The 22,257-nt window shown below is 36.9% G+C and overlaps 2 protein-coding genes across 4 annotated transcripts; one reads left to right on the top strand and one right to left on the bottom strand.

Annotated features, from left to right (window-relative positions):
- Nucleotides 1-308: 308 nt before the first annotated feature.
- On the top strand, nt 309-8,507 carry Doa (CDC like kinase darkener of apricot). The gene is made up of 9 exons (XM_018510381.1): nt 309-1,412; nt 3,811-3,889; nt 5,346-5,412; nt 5,870-5,983; nt 6,123-6,213; nt 6,533-6,703; nt 6,796-6,940; nt 7,023-7,273; nt 7,471-8,507. Exons 1-9 carry the CDS (start codon nt 309-311, stop codon nt 7,681-7,683), a joined length of 2,235 nt encoding a protein of 744 aa, XP_018365883.1. The 3' UTR covers nt 7,684-8,507.
- Men (NADP-dependent malic enzyme) lies at nt 8,207-21,426 on the bottom strand. Of its 3 annotated transcripts, XM_018510383.1 has the most exons (9): nt 21,314-21,426; nt 21,200-21,250; nt 17,106-17,262; nt 11,999-12,157; nt 11,508-11,870; nt 11,043-11,354; nt 10,063-10,431; nt 9,651-9,945; nt 8,207-9,535 (listed from the first exon to the last, which is right to left on the bottom strand). In XM_018510383.1, exons 1-9 carry the CDS (start codon nt 21,373-21,375, stop codon nt 9,420-9,422), a joined length of 1,884 nt encoding a protein of 627 aa, XP_018365885.1. In that variant the 5' UTR covers nt 21,376-21,426; the 3' UTR covers nt 8,207-9,419. The 3 variants fall into 3 exon arrangements, with proteins under 3 accessions (XP_018365885.1, XP_018365886.1, XP_018365884.1); XM_018510384.1 differs by lacking the exons at nt 21,200-21,250; nt 21,314-21,426 and adding an exon at nt 20,555-20,940; XM_018510382.1 differs by lacking the exons at nt 21,200-21,250; nt 21,314-21,426 and adding an exon at nt 19,056-19,226.
- Between the last annotated feature and the right edge of the window lie 831 nt (nt 21,427-22,257).

The following is a 22,257-nucleotide window of genomic DNA, read 5'->3' as shown; positions in this document are numbered from 1 at the left end:
ATAGTTTAGTGCTTTCCTCGGGTGGCGTTCTTTCGCCTTTAGTGATCGGCGTGCTCGCGCCTTACCATAGTGATGTATCTGCGTAGAAGACCGTTTCGTCAGTCTCGGTGTCTTCGTGTTCGATCGCTCTTGCGGCCACTCTTCTCGCACGACTTAATCACTACGGCTCGAGCATGTTGCGCTGAGATTGTTTCGCGAGATCCAGGACGATCTTGAGTGATTTCGATCTGTCAAGGGTCGAATTGGTTGATCTGGAAAATTGGTGGTTTTACGTAATTCGATTTGACAGCGGTCTCAAGCCAATCGAAATGTTCATATTCGCGCCGCGCGACACGTCGACCTCTCGACATGGCTCTGTCTCGCGACGGGGTCGTTTCGCGCGCTCGTCCACAACGACGAGCGTGACGCAGATGCTAAGCGACTCCTGCACGAGTCTTCTCCAGAAGTTGACTACGAGAGTACGCGGAACGTCTGCACTCAATGACGTCGGCTCCACGGCGAGGCGATCGCCTGGTGTCGGCCGACTGGGTACCACAAGAAGTCGCTTGGAGAACAAGTATAGCACGATTTTAGACAAGTATTCTGGCAAGAGGCACGCCGACGCTTCGGAACGAAGCGGTCGCGGTTATTCACGGAAACAAGAGCGAGATCACAGCTATTATCACCGAGACGACAGTCCGTTTGTGCGCGACGACAAGACTCTGGAGCCTTCGATGACTCGTACTGTCATCAAGAGTCCCACCAGCGTGCTTCTCAGCGAGAAAGCTTATCCCTACGTGAGCTCCGCGATAAGCAGAGAATCCAGACGCGAGAAGACGCCCGCCTACAACCGCACAGCTCGGCAAACTTTATTGAATTCGGATGCTTATCGCCGTTACGGCAGACACAAGTCCGGACATGCGGAAACGCGCAATAGGAAGGTGAGGCCGCATCGAAACGGCAAGAGCGAGCAGCTGGAAGCTCATTCGACGTCTCTAAGATTATGCCGACCAGTCAAAATCGAATCATTGACGTTTGTGGATAGCAAAGAAATCACGGTCGATCCGGACAAGACGCCAGTCGCAAACAGCAACACGGAGAACCTCAATGACGTCGCTCAGAACGTTACGCGGAACGAATTGTACGCGTACGACGCATTAACGGAGGATGTGGATCCGGCGATCACGGACCGGGCAGCCAAGCGAAAGGAGATCCAAAGTCTAATCCTGAAGTACGCCGCGATGGAAGACACCTATAGTCAATTGGCGGCTGGTGGACAGGCGAACGTACTTCCCAGCACGACGGATCTCATCGCCAGCAAGTACAAGAAGAGCAATCACCGCAGCAAGCAGAAAGACGACGCGTCCAAGGGCACAGTAGCCCCGGGTAGCGCGAGCGCGATTAGCGAGGTGGACACGATTCACGACGCGATCGTAAGTTGTCGAGCCATGGGTTGCCCGGATTGCGCGATATCTCGCGAAAGCGACGCCGTTTTAAGCAGAGCGTGTCCATTGCCGCTGTTGTCTTGTCTTCCTCGTTCTCGCCTGCGTGTTTGCGTGTGTGTATGTCGTAGTATTTAATTGTAGACGCGCGTATGCAACTCGTGTGAAATCCCTTTCCGACCTAGCACTCCCTAGATTCACGCTGACTGACGTCTATTTCGCGAGCCCGTTGAAAAGCCTATTAACCGTAGTAATCTTCGCTGCCTCTCCGATAAGCTAAACAATGCACGTCTGCCAATGTTTGCCGTGAGAGTACCACGAGGATATCTTGGGATATCCGACTACCACGCCAATCAACCTTGTCGCGATTCCGAATGTAATATTTATCAATCTACCTCCTATTTCCAATTTGGGGATTGAGAGTGTAACACGTTCCATGAATAACATACATATGCGATGTAGATATTGATTATATTTGTGTTTTAAAGTTCTAATTCAATTATCTAAACATTTAAATTGTTTGGGAAAACCGTCATCTTACATGGTTGCTAAATATTCAAGACTATCTCGGTATACTCGGTGAAAAGCGAACTGAGTCTTAACACTAAAAGATCGGTATTAAGATCGAAATTGTATCCATATCAAAGATGCAACAGTTTTGTTTCTGATCTTATCTCTATCCATTTTTTAAATAATCTTAATAACATGTTGAGAGTACGAAAGACTACGAGAGAGTACGCGGCTCTGCTTCTCCTCTTTCTGTTTGATTTCACCGTAGAAGTGACTAGCGATCGATGATCCGAAAAATTCGACAGTACAGTCCGCGTGTCGTATTCTCGATAAGGTAGGGTCGAAAGTCCGATCAGTATTGCTCCGTATTGCGGCAATGAGGATCGTGCCCCATGAGGATCGAGAGATATCTCTATCGATCGTCGTGGAGCGGCGGTTTACGCGAACACGTAAGTACTATGACAAGTCTATCAAGCAATTAACAGTTTAATTAAGCTACCTCTCCGTGTTAGATGAAAGGTAACGCGTTACAAGCACTTCGAAGAAGCTGTCCGGTTGTCCGCGTTTGTTTATTTTTCTTTTTTTTTTTCGTGTCTGTACAGAGTGATTCATTTTAATCTTAATAGGTAAATATATTTAGAAAATATACTACTTTACCAAAAAATATTCCAAATAAAAATTTTATGATATAAAATAAAGAGGAGATCATCATACGTCTCCCTCCATACCATATAATTTTTATTTGGAATGTTTTTGGTAAAATTGCATATTTTCGAAATATTTGCCTGTTAAAATTAAGATAAATCACCCTGCATATCTTTCGTCGAGATTGGGATTTGAATAAATCAGAATAATTCATTGTTTTGTTCGCAAAATTATCGTCGATCAAATATAGTAGTATATATTGCCATTTAAATCATTATCATATACGTTATCGCGATTATACGTGTACATAACGCACATGATTCTCTTTCTGCTTTTCTCTGTCTGTCTACGTTAGAATGTGCATTTGTAGTCGTTTCATGTCGTATCAAGTGCTCTAGTCTGTAGAGCCGTGCGCGTCTTGAGACGGCTCCTTCAAGGCATATACCAGGTCTAACACGAATACATATATAACGAGTATATAAAAAAGCGAGCGAGATAAAAAAAGAACCGAAAACAAATAAATAATTAAAATAAGGAAACGACTGCCGTATGAAAAAAATAAAAATAAAAGCATAGAATAAAGAAAAAACGTAAAAAGTAACGAAAAGAAAAGAATATACATATTATGTGCCGATGGTAAATTCGTAACCGCAACTTTCTGACTTGGCAAACCATTTTGCCCTCTCCCCTTTCTCTCTGATTGTTGGGTTACCATCTCCGTTGTAATGGAATGGAATGGAATGGAAACGGATATGGCACACACGGATTGGTCACAACTATGGTCGACCGGGTGCTCGGATCGGGTGGCGTCTCTCTCTCTCTCTCGGTGACGATGACGATGTTATCCTACCTTCCTACCCCCACCGACACACTCGTACGTTCGTCCCGTGCTTACACACGTGTCCTCTGCCGCGTGTTACACGGGTCTCCGCCGACTCGCGGTGGTGGTGGCAACGATGGTGGATGGCACGGTGTATGGCGATCGGTTGATGATCGGCGACCGCTCGACCTGGCGTGCATCTGATGGCCACGTGGATACGGCGGATGTGACCTGACGACTCCATCGACCGCCCCAACGGCGCCTCAACTCTGGATATCGTGGCATCTACGTCCGGCACGACCTGTTACTGAATCGGACCGACGCGAACACGGAATACCGAACACGGCGGGTCCGCGGCCTGCGATTGGGTCCAACTCTTGGCACGCACCGATATCGATACGCCGGCCCAAATAGAGCCCACGACCGCCCTCCGTTGAGGACGACGAAGACGGCCACCTTGTATACCAATCCGGCGATCTCCTGGCCAATAGATGTTCGTGATCATGTGAATACACTCATTGTAGTAGATTTAAGCAAGCCTCAGGTCGATTAACTGATCGGTTATCTACGGTATCTGCCCATACTTTCTATCTCTTTCTCTCTCTCTCTCTCTCTCTCTCTCTCTCTCTCTCTCTTTGTCTCTTGTCTCTTTCTCTTTCTTTCGTTTCTTTTTTTCCTCTCTTTTTCACTTCTCCTCGCCTGAATTATAGGTATTATATATGAAACAATATTTACACTACAATACAAGAGTAACAATTCACGCGTTAATCACGTTATGTATCAATGTTCTCGCTGAACGTCACCGTTCAGCATACACATACGCGCATATATAGAGATATGTTGTATACATATATATATATATATATATTATGATACCACTTATTCGTACACACATTTGTGCGTACACACATTGGCGCGGTTCTCTGTCTAGATCGAAAATTCTCCCTGTCGATCTTTTCGTCGCGCGCTAACTCGGGATACGCGAAAGAGCAGAAAAAAAGATATAGTTTCTCTCTGTCTGTCTGTTTATGTACAATTTATTTCAGAAAGATAAGTAATAGCATATATATAGTACATCTATTCACCACGTGTTTCGACAGCACGTAGGTAACCCGTCGGCTCGACGATGACGACGACGGTGATGATTATCGGGAAGCCGGCGCAAAAGAGATTTTGCTTTTTGATTCCCCGCTGAATCGAGGATCCCTTCAAACGCGAGGGTGATTTGGTGGAGACAGAGAGCTTGGAGGAAGGGAGTAGAGACAAATGAGAAAGACCGAAGGGCTTCTTATTTGCGCTATCTTCTCGATATGTCGTCCTCCTCGGGACGGCGTGTTCCTCGCTCTTGATACTCGTGCACGCGTGCGAGGACGACTGGCATTTACTCTCGCTGTTTTTGTATCTCTTATATAGTATCATTGAACTCCTTGCCTACTCGGTGTGTAAAGAATAAAGGATTGGAGACGATAAAAAGGATTCTCCCGTATGATCGACAGTAAATGCCACGTCCCGTGCACCCGTTCAAATAGAGTTACCGCTGCTTTTACCCCGTTTTAGGACCTTTAGGAGAGCAGCAATATTTTCGATCGATACCATTTAAACTATACGATACCGTTCCATGTTTATTCGTTTATCCCGTTCACCATGAACCGCGCGTGTACGATAACGCACGATCGGCCGAACGCCCACATGGAAGAGTCTCGCCCGCGTTCCTTTAGGGTCTCATTTTTCTTCTTTTTTTTTCTCTTTCAAACGCGACGACTCTCTCCTCAAGAGAGTGGTCTTTTTTCTTTGTGTAAGGGGGCGATGGACAAGGGGCACTCAAAGGCTTTTTTGTCGTGAACAAAAGGGTGCTTCGTCCAGTTAGTGAACGCAGGCGAGCACTCCCTCCCTCCGTGGGCCGCGAGGCTCATACTTGCTGGGCATTCACCTTTATTTTTACATTACAGATAAAGTACTGGCCACCCTAGGAGAGGGTACTTTTGGAAAAGTTGTCAAGGTTAAGGACTTGCAAATGTAAGTTCCAGTTCACATAAGTACATAGGTAACATAACTTCGCGTTTCGCACTGTCTACTCATATCTTTCTCTCTCTCTCTCTATCTTTCTACCTATTTATTTTTATTTACCTCTTTTCGCCTCGGTTCCTCGCGCGTCATCATCAATTCGCGCGCCGAGGAAAATCCTAAATGCGCGCGTTGCGCGACGTACCACAGGCAGAAATAGCCATCCGGCACTGTCACAAAATAACACGCGAGTAGTTGCAATAATAGGATGGCCTTGCACTTTGTTTTACGGGCCGGGCGTTTGCGACGGCCACGAATTAGATCTCTTTAGCGGAATACGAAGTTACGGCAAACGTCCGCGTGAAAAGTATTCTCCACGTGCAGCTTCGTCCTCATAGGATACGGGATTTGAGCTGGCGGGAGACAGTTTTAATATCAGATATCATGATCGATGTTATGAACATTCTAGGGATCATGTGATGGCTCTGAAGATTATTAAAAACGTGGAGAAGTACAGGGAAGCAGCAAAGCTGGAAATAAATGCTCTTGAAAAGATCGCTAATAAGGACCCGGAAGGCCAGCAGTTAGTATCTAATTGTTTTATTTATTCTTTAAGTAGTTTTGCGACGTAAAGCTACTCTGTAAGCAAGGATATTTTGTTTTAATTTAATATGTAAGGTTTATGAAACGGCGATAATTCATTGTCGATTATTTCATTTCAGTCTATGCGTAAAGATGCTCGATTGGTTCAATTATCACGGACACATGTGTATCGCTTTCGAAATGCTCGGTCTGAGTGTTTTCGACTTCCTGGTAAATATTGAAGCATACCTTATGACGAATTAGATGCATTAGTATGCACTGGTGTAGAAGCCAAATGTATATTAGTCTATCTACATACCAAAACATAATATAAATGCCTTGATTGATGAAATGCTTAATATAGATTTTATCAAACACACAGTGTAATTGTATTGAACATCTCGCGGTCCAATCCGCTCATGTACAACGCTTTTACATCAATTTATATATGATAGCCTTTAACATATAATACATACTAATGAAACCAAATTTGCTATTAGACGACTCTGACGCTATCAGGTCTAAGACATTGACGAAGTTATTTTTACAGAGGGATAACAGTTACCAGCCGTATCCGTTGGAACATGTTAGGCACATGGGCTATCAACTTTGTTACGCTGTTAAGTTTTTACATGACAACAAGCTCACGCACACGGATCTTAAACCGGAGAACATCTTATTCGTAGATTCGGAATACGATAGCACATATAACAACAAAAAGGTGTGCTATTGTTAATATTTTCTATTATCGATTTATCGAGCCTCAATTTGGCATGTAGAATAAGCTTCCATTCTAAAGTGTTTCAAAAAAAGCTTTTTCTTTTTAAGCGGAGAGACATGAGACGCGTGAAGCGAACCGACATCAAACTTATCGACTTTGGTAGCGCTACTTTCGATCACGAACATCATAGTACAATCGTTAGCACAAGACATTATAGAGCACCCGAAGTGATTTTAGGTGAGTACCTCTCTTAAAATATTCTTTTTGTCGCACGTACCTTTGTATCACTATCATTAATCTTATATTTTTCTGTATGTAGAATTAGGTTGGTCTCAGCCCTGCGATGTTTGGTCCATCGGTTGCATCTTATTCGAGTTATACCTGGGCATCACGTTATTCCAAACACATGATAATCGCGAGCACCTGGCGATGATGGAACGTATACTTGGCACGATACCACATCGCATGGCTCGCAAAACTAAGACCAAGTACTTCTACCATGGCAAACTGGATTGGGATGACAAGAGTTCGGCCGGTAGATACGTACGAGATAATTGCAAGCCATTACATGTTAGTATCTTGATTTGACTTCAATTAAATTCCTATATCAAATTACGAATTAAAACAAAGATTCAAATAGCGAGACTAGAGCGAATAAAAATTTAAAATGTAGATTATAATTTGTTTAATTAATGATAAAATAATTTTTGATATATAATGTAATTGTTGGTTATCCATAAAATAATATATATTTTTGTTCTATATAGCGTTATATGCTGTCTGATGATGAAGAACATCGTCAGCTGTTCGATCTGGTTCAACGAATGTTGGAGTACGAGCCCTCGCAACGTATTACTCTGAAGGATGCGTTGACTCACCCGTTCTTCGACGCTTTACCAGCATCCCAGAGATTGCCTGACCCGCGAGCAGCTGGTGATTCTCAACAATCTCACGAACGATCACATTCACTCTCTCGATGAAGCTAGGAAAGGGACCGATCTCCGTGCTGGACAGACACTCCACTTTCAACGACACTACTGCCCTATGTCTTCGTTCTAATATCATTAATTTTTATGAAAACATGTCTTTCGTAACTACAAGAGATTCAATGATGTGATGATGCGAACGTTGATTTTGAAAAATAGTGCGTGTATGTGTGTATAAATACTGATCATTGGAATTCTTCACTTCATCTGCACTCAGCACTGATTTAATTTGGAACTATATATAGGAACTATACGTAGAGAAAGCAGTAGTGCAGTGGTGCCGTGGAACTTGGACTAATTCGATTATATCTAACGACGAGCGATCAGATTACTACCCGTTGCCCGATAAGCTCCCGGGTGGTCCACGTTTGTTTTTATCGCAATTGTCCATCATGAGACAAGCGATAAGGTCCCTGTTACTGGCGCGCAAAGGCCAGTGTGTCTGCTCAGTGTAGCGTAACAGAGTCCCATAATTGTAAACAATTTTTTAAATGCTCTTCTGTACATTTTTTGTCCTTTAAATTTATTACACTGTTACTATACGATATAAATGAATTTGGAATAAAGATCACTTTCGGGGTCAACAGTTCATAATCTGTTTTGAATTGACGACCACGAATGTGTTCTGACAGTAAGTATCGGACTAGTGAAAAATTAAAATGGATAATAGTTTTACTTATACACGTCAATAGAGTTGACAGAAATTGAGAGAAAGCGATTGAACGCGAGCGAGAGAGGAAATGTGTGAATAACAATCACCACAATTCATCATTGTGAATTATATACATCTTGAAATGTAAGAATACATAATTGTCTTAGAAAATATTCTCTCAAACAATTCTTTTATTCATTTCTGATAAGTCCATCATACAAAATGACGTAAGTTGAATAAGCATAGCATAAGGCCGCTGGACTAATGAATATCTTATTTAATGAATATCTTATAACTCTTATGTAAATCAATATGGCTTTATGCCAGATGCTTATTGGTCTGGTGGCATTGTGTTGTTTATACAGCTTATGTCATTTTGTGTGTGATGGACTATAATACATTGAGTTCGGGAAAAGAATTTGCAAACTTTTTCGCGATGTATGTGCCAACTTAGCATCGCCTTGTAAATTCTTGGCCTAATTAAATAATATTTTTTGTCGATTATTGTCTTGTAAAGATTTAAATTAAATTAATGACGTATAATGAATATTGCGAAAAATGATTGAACATTAAGAGGCAATCTTCACTTTTTTTTGTCACAGACTTTTCATTTGCACAACTGTATCATCCGTATAAGTTTTGTTTGATCTTAGTTATACTAAGTCTACGAAATGAACAATATTATAGCTACTGCTCGTCAAACGCGATCGGAGATATCTAGGATGTTCTGCAGAAAACAAAAACGATATTTCTAGTAGCAATAAATACATTTCTTTCAAACTAACGTCGATATTTATTCGTTTAACCAGCAAATCAATTCTTACATCGAGCTTATATACTTTATTTGCAAAAATGCCTTCGTATTAAACACATTCATTCCTGCGAATTTTAATAACTAAATATTGCATATTAGTCATGTTTGCACATACGGTGCTAGAAATAAAATAAGCCCGATCAACAGGCTTTAAAAAGCAAGGAAGATTCATTTCCCGAAGAATTCCCTCAAACATGTATATTATTCTTTCATAGATCCGAAACAATCGTATATAAAATCAAAGACGTTAAATTAATGAAACAATTACAATGTTGGCCATGAATAAATTGGAGGTATTGCCGATTTATAGCTTGGATCGTATAATTGTGCCTTGATAAAACTCTCATAATCTGAAGGCTCCGGATAGACAGTTGCTAGACCTGGATATAAAAAAAAATATGAATAATTTATATTATGTAGCAGAATATACGAGATGCTTTGTGTGTTTTCTATCTTCTCTAACACATTTGCAATATTTATAGTATTTATACTCACATTTTTCATAGGCATATTTCATGATTGCACATGCTATACTCAACGAACATTTCTGTATATCGGCTAATGGTGGATAAAGATTGCCGCTGTCCAAATCGGCTTGCGTTACCAAGTCGGAGAGAGCCGTCGCGGCAATAAGGAAAGTCTCCTCGGGAATAGTGCGCATACCTGCGCATATTGCGGCCAGCGCGATTCCAGGGAATATGTAACTATTATTACCCTGGCCAGGATAGTAAGTTTTATTGTTATACGTGACTGGTGGGAAAGGCGATCCGCTCGCGAATATGCATCTTCCCTGCGCAATTCAAACAATGGTTGATTAAAATTATTCAGGAAACGTCAGCAAAATTTCATATTAAAAATTTATTTTTCAATGAATGTAGAGAATTGTTCCCACAAGTCAACTTCTTACCTCTGTAGCAATATATGCTTCTTCCGCGGTGCACTCTGCTTTGCTCGTTGGATTGCTCAGAGCGAAAATAACGGGTCTCTCATTGTTACGCGCCATTTCCTTCAATATTTCTGTCGTGAAGGCACCCCTGATAGCAGCTGCGCCAATAATAACCGAAGGTTTGGCGGTCTTAACAACATCCAACAGAGTATCGATTGGCTCATCCTCACGAGCAAAGTGCAATTTATGCTCCGTCAGTCCGCCCTTTGGGCGATTTTTCACTATCAATCCTTTTGAATCTACCATCCAAATTTTACTCTTAGCTTCTTCCTTAGTTACTCCTTCTTTTAGCATTGTCATCACGCACAATGTCGCGATACCTAATGACGCCTACAAATAATTCATAATTCATGAAAACGTACACACTCTTCAAATATATAATCTATAACGCGACTAAGAGGCCTATTCTGTATCTCTTAACGACTATAATGATATTATATTGTCGTTGCATAGCTTTTTTACTATATACAAAACCTGTGCAATGACAATGTAACATATATCGTTACAATCGTTAAGAATTACAGAATAGGCCCTTAAAATACAATTGTATTTTTGTTGACAGTTAACATATTCTCTAGTAAAAATTTTTCTCTAGTAAGAATTTTTCAAAGAATTTATTAGAATTTCTAAATAATTTTATAACTTTTTAGAAAATTTCTCAGATTTTTTAAATACAAATTCGAACACTTCAAAGTTTTTCATACATATAAAATCTAAAATATTCTAAGATTTCTTATTCTATTTTTTCAGATTTTATAAGAGTTCATCAGAGAGAAATTACAAAACAAAATTACAAAAATTTTAGAATATTTCAGAATTTATATGAAGAATTCTAAGAAAAGATATGTAAACTTTCTCAATTTTTCTGAAAAGTGTTCTAATTCGTATAAAAATTTTGAAAAAATTGTTCATCACGATGAACTAAATATTTTGATAGCAACCTCTCCAGCACCCTGAAACACGATCGTATTCTCCGAGAGCTTTGTCTGTGTAACACGAAGTGATGCCAGTAATCCGGCAACAGCGACAGAGGCGGTGCCCTGAATATCATCATTAAAGGTGCAATAGTCGTTGTGATATTTTTGAAGCAATCTGAACGCATTAAAATTTCCAAAGTCTTCGAATTGGATTAACGTATTCGGACCATATCGCTTCACAACAGCTTTCATAAACTCGTCCACGAAGTCGTCGTACTCTTGCCCGGTGACACGTTTGTGTCTGTGACCGATATATAGGGGATCATCCAACAAAGACTGCAAAAAGAATATAAGATTCAAACATATAGATTTAAGATTAAAGAAGAAATTAACGCGAAATATTTACGAAGAAATATTTTTTTTGTGTTTCACAGTATAACGAGGAACCAATGAAGGCGTTTACTGCAGATGTGATGTATTTTCGCATACCTGGGTATTAGTGCCGACGTCCAAAGTGATAGGCAAACTCTGGTGGGGTTTGATACCAGCTAATGCGGTGTACAATGACAATTTACCTACGGGAATGCCCATGCCGTGAGCACCTAGGTCACCTAATCCCAGTATTCTCTCGCCGTCCGTGACAACGATTGCTCGTACGTCGTGTTCGGGCCAGTTTTTTAAAACGTCATAGACATGGCCTTTATCGTGAATACTTATGAAGAGGCCACGCGGCCTACGGTAAACCAGACCGAATTTCTGACATGCCAAACCCACGGTCGGCGTATACACCAATGGCATTATTTTACCTACATCTTCTGCCAACAAACGGTAGAAGAGTTTCTCGTTTCTATCCTAAGGAATAAGACCCTATGTGAGAATCAACGCATATGAGAGGAGCAAGCCTGATCAAGCGGGGACGAGGAGACCACTAATATAGCGTCTCCGATCAAGCGACAGCGATAACTGTCGTGTTCATGTACCAGTAGGCCTATGAGATATATGTATTTTGAGAGATCATCCGTGTAGCGTTCCAGATTAAGACGACAAAGCTCTAACTGTTCTTCTTGAGTTTTTACGGCTGCCGGTAGAAGACCATGTATACCCAGTATCTGTCTTTCCTCAATACTGAACGCCATACCCTGAAACGTGATGATAACACATCATTAAATACAGCACTTAAAGTGAAATTTAAAAAAAATCCACTGAACACCTCTGTCTCCCTCAAAAATCAAAAAATATAGAAAAGAAAAAATGGAGTAAATTTATAATCCTATTTTATTTATCAAAATGTATTTCAATTCAATTGTCTTCATTATTCGGACTATTTCTACGGAAAACATCGAACGTTGCACGTATGTCGCTATCGTTCCTTTTCTTGCGACATTGGCAAACAGGAAAAAATTAATTGATGAGTCAGAATCAGAGCATCAGACTAGACTCTGACCTTCAATCAAAAGGAATGATACTGTAACTATTAACAGTGTTAACAGCAGTCATTAGTAAGCGTGGGTGAAAGGTGATCAGCTGATCGTCGTCCCACTTCGATTTTTACAAATGCTAATATTGCACAAACGGTACATCTAGCGATCGTGATTTAGATACATTATGTAGTGTTATATATATATATATGTGTGTGTATATCAGAATTTACCCTCAAGATTACTCATTTTCCGTGATCCATATTCGCTCTCAAGGATAATGACGTATAATATGCCCTCGGCGACGCGTTGTGTCTAATTGAATTTTACATAGATGATGTTAGAAAACGAGCTTATAAAAATCTTATAAGAGCGATGAAAAGAAAAGATTTGATTGTATCGTTTGATCGATATCAAATCGACAGTACTTTGTACTTCAGAGGAGCTTTTAATATTTAATTCATTCCCTCGAAATAGAGTAAGTTTAATCTAAAATATTTTAATAGTGTGTATTTTCAGAAATAATGTTACAAATAGGACACCTTTTATATTTGATTAAATTATAAACATAACGCGTATACTGTTGGCATAGTGATGTAGTTACGGATTGCAGGGACACTGCCAATGCTTTTTTAAAACGAACGTTAGACTGTGCCAGGTATTCGTTGAACCAACGGTTGACTTAAACGGAATGTTGTCAATTTACCTATATAATAAACGCTTTACACAATTATTCTACCATTAAAATTTAATAAATTTCTGCGTTTCTCTTGCTCGTCCTTCAAATGTAAACTCACCATTAGTAGAAATTGTCGACAAACAAGGTTAGTTACAAAATTAATGGACGTAATAAATTACAAGGTGGAAATGATGGAGAACGATAATGTAATAGATGTTATAATTAATGGAACGTCAACATTAAAAGAGCAGTATAATTTATGATACAATTTGTTATCTCATCGACTTATCTCGACTGCGGTTAATGAAATGCATTACTTTGCGATATGATTTCATTTATCTTCAAATACCGGAAAAGTAGCGAATTCTTGAACATTATATCCATAAAAGAATAAACAAGACCAGTCTGATCTGATTAATGATCAAACTATCTATAATATTTCTTAATCCCTTTATATTCTTTCATCCCCTTTCATATGTTTGAAAGTGCTATTAAATAATAAACGATATTCGATTTCTCTTTCATTCATCTCTTTTTTTTTAAGAGATCCAAAATCGATATTTCCTTAATGAAGTTAATTTTGAGTATTAAAAAAATTAAAATACAATTGGATTTACTGATACATTCTGTATATATAAAATTCTTATTAAAAATTGTAATCTTTTTATATAAGATATACATATAAAATAAACTGCATATAATGTCATATTTTTGCATATATACCGGAAATTTTTCTCGAAAACAGATACGTGACTATCGTGCGACCAATGTTTCCGTATGCTGGTTTCCGATAACAATGCATTATCATATTGTGTTGGTATATGTAAATTTTTGCGTGATAATGTGTCTATCGTAAGAATTATGTCACTCTTATATAAAATGACTCTCAATAATAAGACAACGCAGTTTTACACGAAAATATTTAATAACATTTAATAATTTGTCGAAATATACATATAAGATGATATGATGTTTCTTTAATTGTATTGCTTGATCAATTTCTGTTGTAAAATTTGTTGTAATTGTATTAACTTTTAAAAGGTGATGTTTTTTTTTTCAAATTAAACGTTGATCACGTTGGTCACATCAGAGCGAATTGTAATTGAATTTAATTCAATAGAAAGGTCAGCGCTCGTGAAGAGTACTTTTCCATTAGGCGAACTTGTCCCTGACTTTTGATGAATACCTTAGAGCGATGGCTAACTCCATCGAAAGTTTTTATCTGACAATGAGTAAAACTTTAATGAGTATTCTATTTAAACAAGATTCTTCACTACACTGTTTCTAATGATCTTTTAATATTTATTGGATACGAAAGAAATAAAATGTTAATAAAAATTTAACTTAATTTAGAATATAAATCTATTAATATAAAATTGCTATTTATAATTTAAAAGACTTTAAATTTTATAACGAGTAATCAAATTAATCCAAGAAGATCAATAATTCCTCCTTAAAAAAGCGAACTTTTTATTAGTCAAAAAATATAAAACATTTATAATAAATATATTTTTATAAATTAAAGTTTCTTCAACTTACATGAAGCACTAAAATTTTTTATCTTATTTAATATTACAGAATATCGCAGCTTTGGAGTATAATCTTTGTAGTATATATATTACTTTATATAAATAAGTCGATAATACTGACAAAATTTTCTGTGGAAATTTTAGAAAAAAACTTCCACAATAAACAAGTAATTATACTTGTTTTCAAACTACACTCATATTCGTGTATACCAATTTTGTAAAATTTTTTCTTCAATTTTCTTCATAGTGCTTAACTTGCGATAATTATACTATTGCACTTGTAATTCTCTGTTCTTTTTATCGTAATAATATTATTATTGATAAAATAAAAGTATATTTTTTATCAATATGATATATTATTCATATTAATTAAAGCACATTTAATGCAAGATTCTCTATATTCAGCAACCTCGAAAGCATTTTTAATCGTATTTTCTTAGATATAAAATTAGTAGAAGGTAAGAGAAACTGAACTCGTTAAAATTAATCGAAATTATAACTATTGAAATTAAAGTTCCCATTTCATCTCAATGAACAATAAGTGTGAATTTTGTAAAATATTTTATATATACATATAAATATATTTTTCGAGAATTAAGCAACTAAAAGGGAAAGTTAGGACGACAGTGCGATTATCGCGGTAAAAAAGAAAGTTGAAATTTGGGAGACATGCAAAAGAGAAAGTCCAAGCCTTTAGTCCAAACGTGAGATCGCGAAATGAAGCGCAAACATGAACGAGTACCCTTCCATCCACAGCGAGCAGAGCTTCAGGGATGCGCGTAGTCCGATTCTGATCTGGAACGAGATTCCACCAATCGGTCTCCATTTTATCTCGGTGCACTCCGAACTTTTCCCTCGGAATTTTTGTATCCCATGACAAACAACCGACCGTGGAAACGGTTGCTGGGGTTCTTGACTCTCGTGACGACGACCCTTCGGCTCATGCATGGATCGATAGGCAGCCCTATTCTTGAATTCTTGAATATAAAGTGACTCCATGACCTACCGCAAGTATTACGTGTACCCGTTGCTTAACAAAACGGGACTGGTCATACGTTCGCGAATAATTTCGCAGATACAACTCTAAAGACGTTTTACAGAAATAAAAAGAGGGTAAAGTTTCATTTTTTTAATTTTTTAGCGCTTATTTTCTTCAATGGAAAGATTTTATTTACTACAACCAACAGAATCTTGTTCCTTATTATAAATAATATAAAATCGCTATTTATAATTTAAAAAATTTTTCAAATTTTATAACGAATAAATGTAATCCAAGAAGATCAATAATTCCTCCTTTTCAAAAAAGCAAATTTTTCATTATTTGAAAAACATAAGAGTAAGATCATTTATAATAACTATATTTTGTAAAAATGTTAAAGTAGTTTTTTACGACTTGAAAGATATGATTAATGAAAGTGCTTTCAAAGTTGCTGAATAGAAATTTTTCTGAATAGAAGGTAGATAAACTTTTGCATTAAAATAAATCAAAAGGAAGGACTTAACCGTGTTGAAAAGAACCGAAAAAAGATTCTCATTTCTTTAGCTCTCAAAATAATCTAAACTAAAATACGATTTCAATGAATATCTTAACTTTAAAGGAATTTGAAAATAAGGTTGTGAAACTCCAGGGCCGTCTCACTCTGTGAATGAGAGCTTAGCTATATCGAATTTCGGGATTGCGCAAGCGTAGAGGGCAATTACCGAAGAGTTTCGCGAAGTCATCCTGCAATTCTACATTCTGCTGTCGAGTTGCAATCCGATTTGCCGTACGCAATTGTTGCACGCAGCAAAGTTTCAGATTTCGCTTTGCGAAACATTCGCGAACTCTTAGTCGGTATAGATTATTAACTCATCAGTTTGCGAATTGTAATTAACAGTTATAATTTTGTAATAAATCGTACCAATATTTATTTCAATTTTTAAGTTGACCATCGTGTATAAATTAATTCAAAATTAGCTTCATTGACTAACAATAAACGCTTTTTCTATTTTTACAGAGTGACGAGGAAATTTCAGGCATCGCACGGTTGAACGTTTCATTGAAGCAGATTCAAGCATTTCGTGAAAGAGTTCTTTTTTCAGAATCTTCATGTTCCGGTAATTTTACTTCAGAGTCACGTATAAGTTCTATCTTACGGAAAGATCTACAAATGACTACGATGTATACTCAACATGGAAATATGTGTTGTCAATGCAAATAACGAAAGTCGGAAAGACGTTCTAAATATAAACGTCTTCTAACAAAAGCGTCTTCGCTCGTTATTTTCCTCTATAACGTTTCGTCATCGTTTTTTTCGTCTAATTGCTTTTCGCGCTGAGTCAAGCCTAAGTTATGCAGATAACGTCAACGCGTACTCGAGTCTATCATGAGTAGAGATTATCTTCCGCACGATATTGCGACTATCGCGACTAGCAATTGTACAACGCATTTTGTTAACGTTATATGATACACACAGCGTACCTTGTTCAAGTGCGGATCTCTAATGTGATCGAGGCCACGCAGAAGGCCGGCGCAGGCCGCGTCGCCGCTTCCTCGTTGGCCCAGCTGATCGCGTTCCAAGCTCGACATGGTTGACGTTTTATTCTTGCTATAGTCGGGTTGGTTACTGCTCTGGGTCCTGCGAACGAATGCCACTTGTCTGAGCAGTTTGCGCGCAAACGCACAGCAAGGTGGTAGGACAGGGGGACGCGATAGCGAGGTGACGCGACATGACGTGAGCATGTCGGCAAAATCACAAAGGGATAGAATAATGAACACCGCCGTGTCTACTGAAGGCAGTGACCTTCAATCCCTTTAATCTTCATAAATCTTTCACTCACTATACATATTGTTACATAACAATGAAAACATTGATTATTTTTTATTTTGTCTAATATTAAGAAATAATAATGCATGCTTTTTCTTACAAAATATATGCCTTGTTATAAATCTTAATTAACTCTTACCGTATTAATATGGGTAACTAGTGACCGAGCGATTCCTGTTCGTGCAAGTTTCTTTGAGTCTTTCGGTAATTATAAATTATACTACACATTTTATTATTTTCCAAAATAAAGAGTCAATATTTATTCTAGAAAGTTGAAAGTATGTTGGCGAATTTTTAGAGACTTTTTTTATTATTTTGGAGAGGTGAAAAAACGAAGAGATTTGAAGTGACCCTTGATGGTATGGATGAGACATCAAATTGTAGATGGTATGGTAAGGGTTAATAAAATAAAGAAACCAAAATGACAAATAGGTATTAATCTGTTTTTATAAGTATAATGAAAATTTTATGTATCAATACCCAGTCAGAAATGATAATAAATCGACATCGAATTGATATCGATTCAATGTCCATTTTAATTATTATTTCTGACTAGGATAGGTCTGTTTTTTATTACTGCTGAACCAGTGCAATAAGTTGAAGTGAAACAAACGTATATTTGTTTCACTTAACTTATTGCACTGTGTGTATTAGTTCAGAAAGTGCAGCAATAAGAAACAGATCTAATGTACATAAATATATAATTAAATATAATTATATTATATTCATGATTATATACATACGAATTTAATTTATTATTTATTTTCCTCGTTTCAGTAGTAAAAATATATTTTTATCAGAGAGAGTGCTTTGTATCTTATAATATTATGTGATACAAATAATATTATGTAATACAAAATTACTTTTTATAAACACAATTAATAAATAAAATATTGAATTTTTTAAATAAAATTTTTGTAAAATTTTTATCTGTATTGTACATATGAGACATCGCTTCGCCTTGAAGGTGCAAATATAATACGCACCTGCAAACAGGCATGGTTTAACGCAAGCGCATTTATCGCGCAATCATACGTTATACATTTACCGGACAACAAACATTTGATTCATCATGAGAAAAACATGCAAACGTTTGCAGATTAATATTAGAAGTTTAGAAAATCACTATCATTGATGGGAACAAAGTTCGACGGAGTTGACGTTTTCGAATTCTTTTTCGCCTTGATTAGATCAAAGTTTAAAGTATACATTCAATCGCCGTGACAGAGCATTATTTTCCCATTGCAAAGTTATCGAGATAATACGATAACGATATACGCGTAATTATCATGATTGCCGCGAAAAGAAATATAGTTAAGAAATCATATTAATAAAAAATTAGAAAATGGAGAGAAAAACTTTTTTCTTCACGTGCAACAAAAATTAATTTAATTGTGGGATATTCATTACTACTGGACGTTATGATAGATAATAATTTCGTCAAACTGTTAAATATCATCGTAATTTGTTCAACTTATGTAATAAGACAAAACATCGCGGTCTTTCCTGAAGTAAAGTAAAAACGAAACTCAGCGAAACGACGGTGAAGGATTCTTGCGTGTTAAGTAAATTCAACAGAAATCGACGCGATTCGTCGATTTTACCTGCTCTTGGACAGGTGATGCTGATGGTAGATTTCAGGTTCAAGATCAGAGATAGCATAAGGCAAGCTGCTCGATTGACGGAGAAAACTCATCAAGTGACAGCTGAGTGGTATGAGGAACTGCCTCGTAGACATGTTTTATATAGACTAAACTGAACTAAACGTTTCGTGACGCGACTGTCTTATCAGTCTGATGCATTAGCGGGGAAAGACGCATCTCGCGCACATGTGCGTATGCAAACCGCGTATTCGATGGAATTTTACTTCTCCCCGGAATTGGATCGCGAAAATAGAAGATTACAAATTTCTGTATTCTGTAAATATATTGCTTATCTTTGCACATAATTATTAGCGTGGGTAATAGGTGATGTAATATTGATGAGACGAGATAACGATGCTAATTGTCGCGTTAGCCTTTACTCTTTTAATCGACAGCCTGACATGGTCACACGATTCACGCGATATCTTTAGCCAATGTGAAATTCAGACATTATCTGCGACACTATGTGCGAGTATTAAATTATAATGAAATACGTCAAATATTGTGATGAGGAAATATTAAAAAATGGAATATTTTTTATCAATATATGGGGCAACATGCAATATATTGTGTTAATTCTTAAGTCATATAAATATAATTTTCGACATAAGTATAATTTTTTCTGAAGATATCTTTGATGCAATCCTTTGAGTCATTTAGAAATTAATTAGCAATCAGTCAAGATCTAAGATATTTAGAAAAGACAAGTATTTGTTATTTATTTAGGAATAAGTATTATACAAGATGTTTTATTTTAAACGTAATGGCTGTTCTACAATGTGCTTTTTGTTTCCTGTTTCTTGCTGTTTGTCTCTTGCCTTTTTAATCAAGAAGGCAAGAGACAAACAGCAAGAAATAGGAAACAAAAAGTACATTGTAAAATAGCCATAATGGAGTCAAAAAATATGAGACATACAGCAAAATATTTCAGATGAAATAAATTATAGTCTGAAGGGACGCAAATAGTGGTGAAATTTATTTTCGAAAAAATAAAAAATTTTTCAAGCTCATATAGAGATTTTTGTCATTAAAAAAAAAAATGTTTATATGCGGAATAATTACAGAAATCATATTATGTAAAAAAATCACACAATTCTATTTTAAAAAATGACGGATCTCCATATAACCTTAAAAAATTGATTTTTCAAAAATTAATTAACTTGATCAATATTTGTGCCCCTTCGAACTGTACAACTTTCATCTGAAACATCTTTTATATTTTCCAATATATTCAGCCTATTATATTTAAACTAAAACACACTTTGTATATATTTATGACTTAAAATTTAATCCAATAAAAATTAAAATGTTAGTTACGTTTTATGTACTGTTACAATATTTCGCACCAAACTGCTTTTAGATGCTATCTTTAATAATTCACATATTTTAAAATCCAATTTATCATCAAAAGAGAATAAGTTTGCTGCAATCAAGATAGGTACAAAGATAAAGGCACTTACATCCTGTTTCGTTGCACATTATTGTCTTTGGAGTTTCCGTTGCCCATCGTGATGAATTGACCAAGACACTTAAGCGATTAGCTGGGGATTTGCTAGTTGAGGTCTGTTTGGATCTCGTATCAATATCGCAAACAATTCATAACTCTCGCGTTAACATGGGCGTGGAAGATTACCGTATTTTGCTGCAGTTGTGTCAAATCGACCCGATAAGAGAAGCAAGATTTTTTTCTAGAGAAGAAATGCTACGCGCGAACCACCCAGCTTCTCGCACGCCGGTGAAATCGGCTGCTTCGATCACGAGCAGATCACGAGCGTGACTAGCGGATCGCCGTCGGATCGTCAAGGAGAACGTGGTGTTCACTCGTCGTATCGTAGCCTTCGTTCTAGTTATCTAGATTTTCTCTCTTTCGGAGAGAAAATCGGGCGAAAAAAGCGTATTTTCGGAGGGGGAGTTGACACTTCCTCTTATCTGATATTAATTGAATAACAATTCCTTTTTAACAACCGCCGCGATTTTAATTGAACTGACGTCATCCACGGCGGTGTTTTTTGTAGTGCGTAATCAATTGGGATCTTTTCTTGCTGTACAACTGTGTATAACTCTTCTCTTTTTTTACTCAACACAAAAATTAATTGCGTACTTACATGCGTGCGTAACTTTGTGTGTCGTGCGCAGAGAGGGATGGCTTCACGCGACTAAAAAAGATTTTTTTGTAAAACAAATCTTAATCGTGTGCTATATCGATTGTGTGTCTTTACCTAAGAAAACAGTTCCTCGCTCGAGTCTTCCAGAATGCGAGCAAACTTTTTCTGACAGCCATTCGGCGACGATAGTGGCATGTCTCTCAGTTGTCTATCCTGAACATCGTTATCTAATCGATAATCACGTCTCTTATGACAGTATAAGAGAACATCAAGGTATAAATCATGGCAGAAAAAGGAAGCAGTATTTTAATTATTTTGTATGCCACGTAGCTTGTAGTACGTCTTTTTGAGTAGCGAAGCAAATGTTATGAAAGACATGAATAAAACATTTATTTAAAAATATTTAAGACGTTGCGTTAAGGAGGTTGTAAGGGCATAAAACATATATATTCATATTTTCACTTTAAACAAACTACATACATGTGAAAGTTGTGTTTATAACATTCTGGTTTTATTGAGCAACACATTTTTATAGGTTATTTATTTTATTTGTTGTTAGTTTTATTGTTATAAACAAATGTCGTAAAATAATAAGAAAAATCTAAATGTTTTTATATAAATATATTAAGTACTAAACATGACTTATGCAAAGTTTCATTGAGATTCACCATTAGTTTATAACAAATAACAAATTTTATTTATTTACTGAACAATTAATGTCTGCATCTCAAGATAACTTCACAAAAATATTGTTGAATTCCTAGAGTATTTATATTAAAAAATTGAGATTTTTATCATTATTTTATAATACATTTTCATATATTTATATTAGAGTACAAATTTAAAAAATATTACTACTTATTTAAATAACTTTTGATCCAGATGGTCAATTGTTTCTATTTTTTTTGTATTATTATTAAATGAAATTTAGAATAGTCTGTAATTTTTTCAAGTAGTTCTTAACATATTGCATTTGCCTTACAACCTCCTTAAATTGTTCCGATAAACTTTTATGCATATTGTAAATTATTTTGCACTTTGAAAAACTCGAAAAAGAT

This window comes from Trachymyrmex cornetzi, unplaced genomic scaffold, assembly GCF_001594075.2.
Source record: "Trachymyrmex cornetzi isolate Tcor2-1 unplaced genomic scaffold, Tcor1.1 scaffold335, whole genome shotgun sequence".
NCBI lineage: Eukaryota > Metazoa > Arthropoda > Insecta > Hymenoptera > Formicidae > Trachymyrmex > Trachymyrmex cornetzi.
This window is presented reverse-complemented; position numbering and strand designations above follow the sequence as displayed.

Excerpts from the sequence above, each read along its gene's own strand:
- Doa (XM_018510381.1), top strand. The coding sequence starts at position 309 with ATGTTCATATTCGCGCCGCGCGACACGTCGACCTCTCGACATGGCTCT. Across the intron at positions 5,984-6,122 it reads AAGGACCCGGAAGGCCAGCA|TCTATGCGTAAAGATGCTCG; the intron begins GTTAGTATCTAA and ends ATTTCATTTCAG. Across the intron at positions 7,274-7,470 it reads ATAATTGCAAGCCATTACAT|CGTTATATGCTGTCTGATGA; the intron begins GTTAGTATCTTG and ends TGTTCTATATAG.
- Men (XM_018510382.1), bottom strand. The coding sequence starts at position 19,189 with ATGTCTACGAGGCAGTTCCTCATACCACTCAGCTGTCACTTGATGAGT. Across the intron at positions 11,871-11,998 it reads TATATCTCATAGGCCTACTG|GATAGAAACGAGAAACTCTT; the intron begins GTACATGAACAC and ends CTTATTCCTTAG. Across the intron at positions 9,536-9,650 it reads GAAATATGCCTATGAAAAAT|GTCTAGCAACTGTCTATCCG; the intron begins GTGAGTATAAAT and ends TTTTATATCCAG.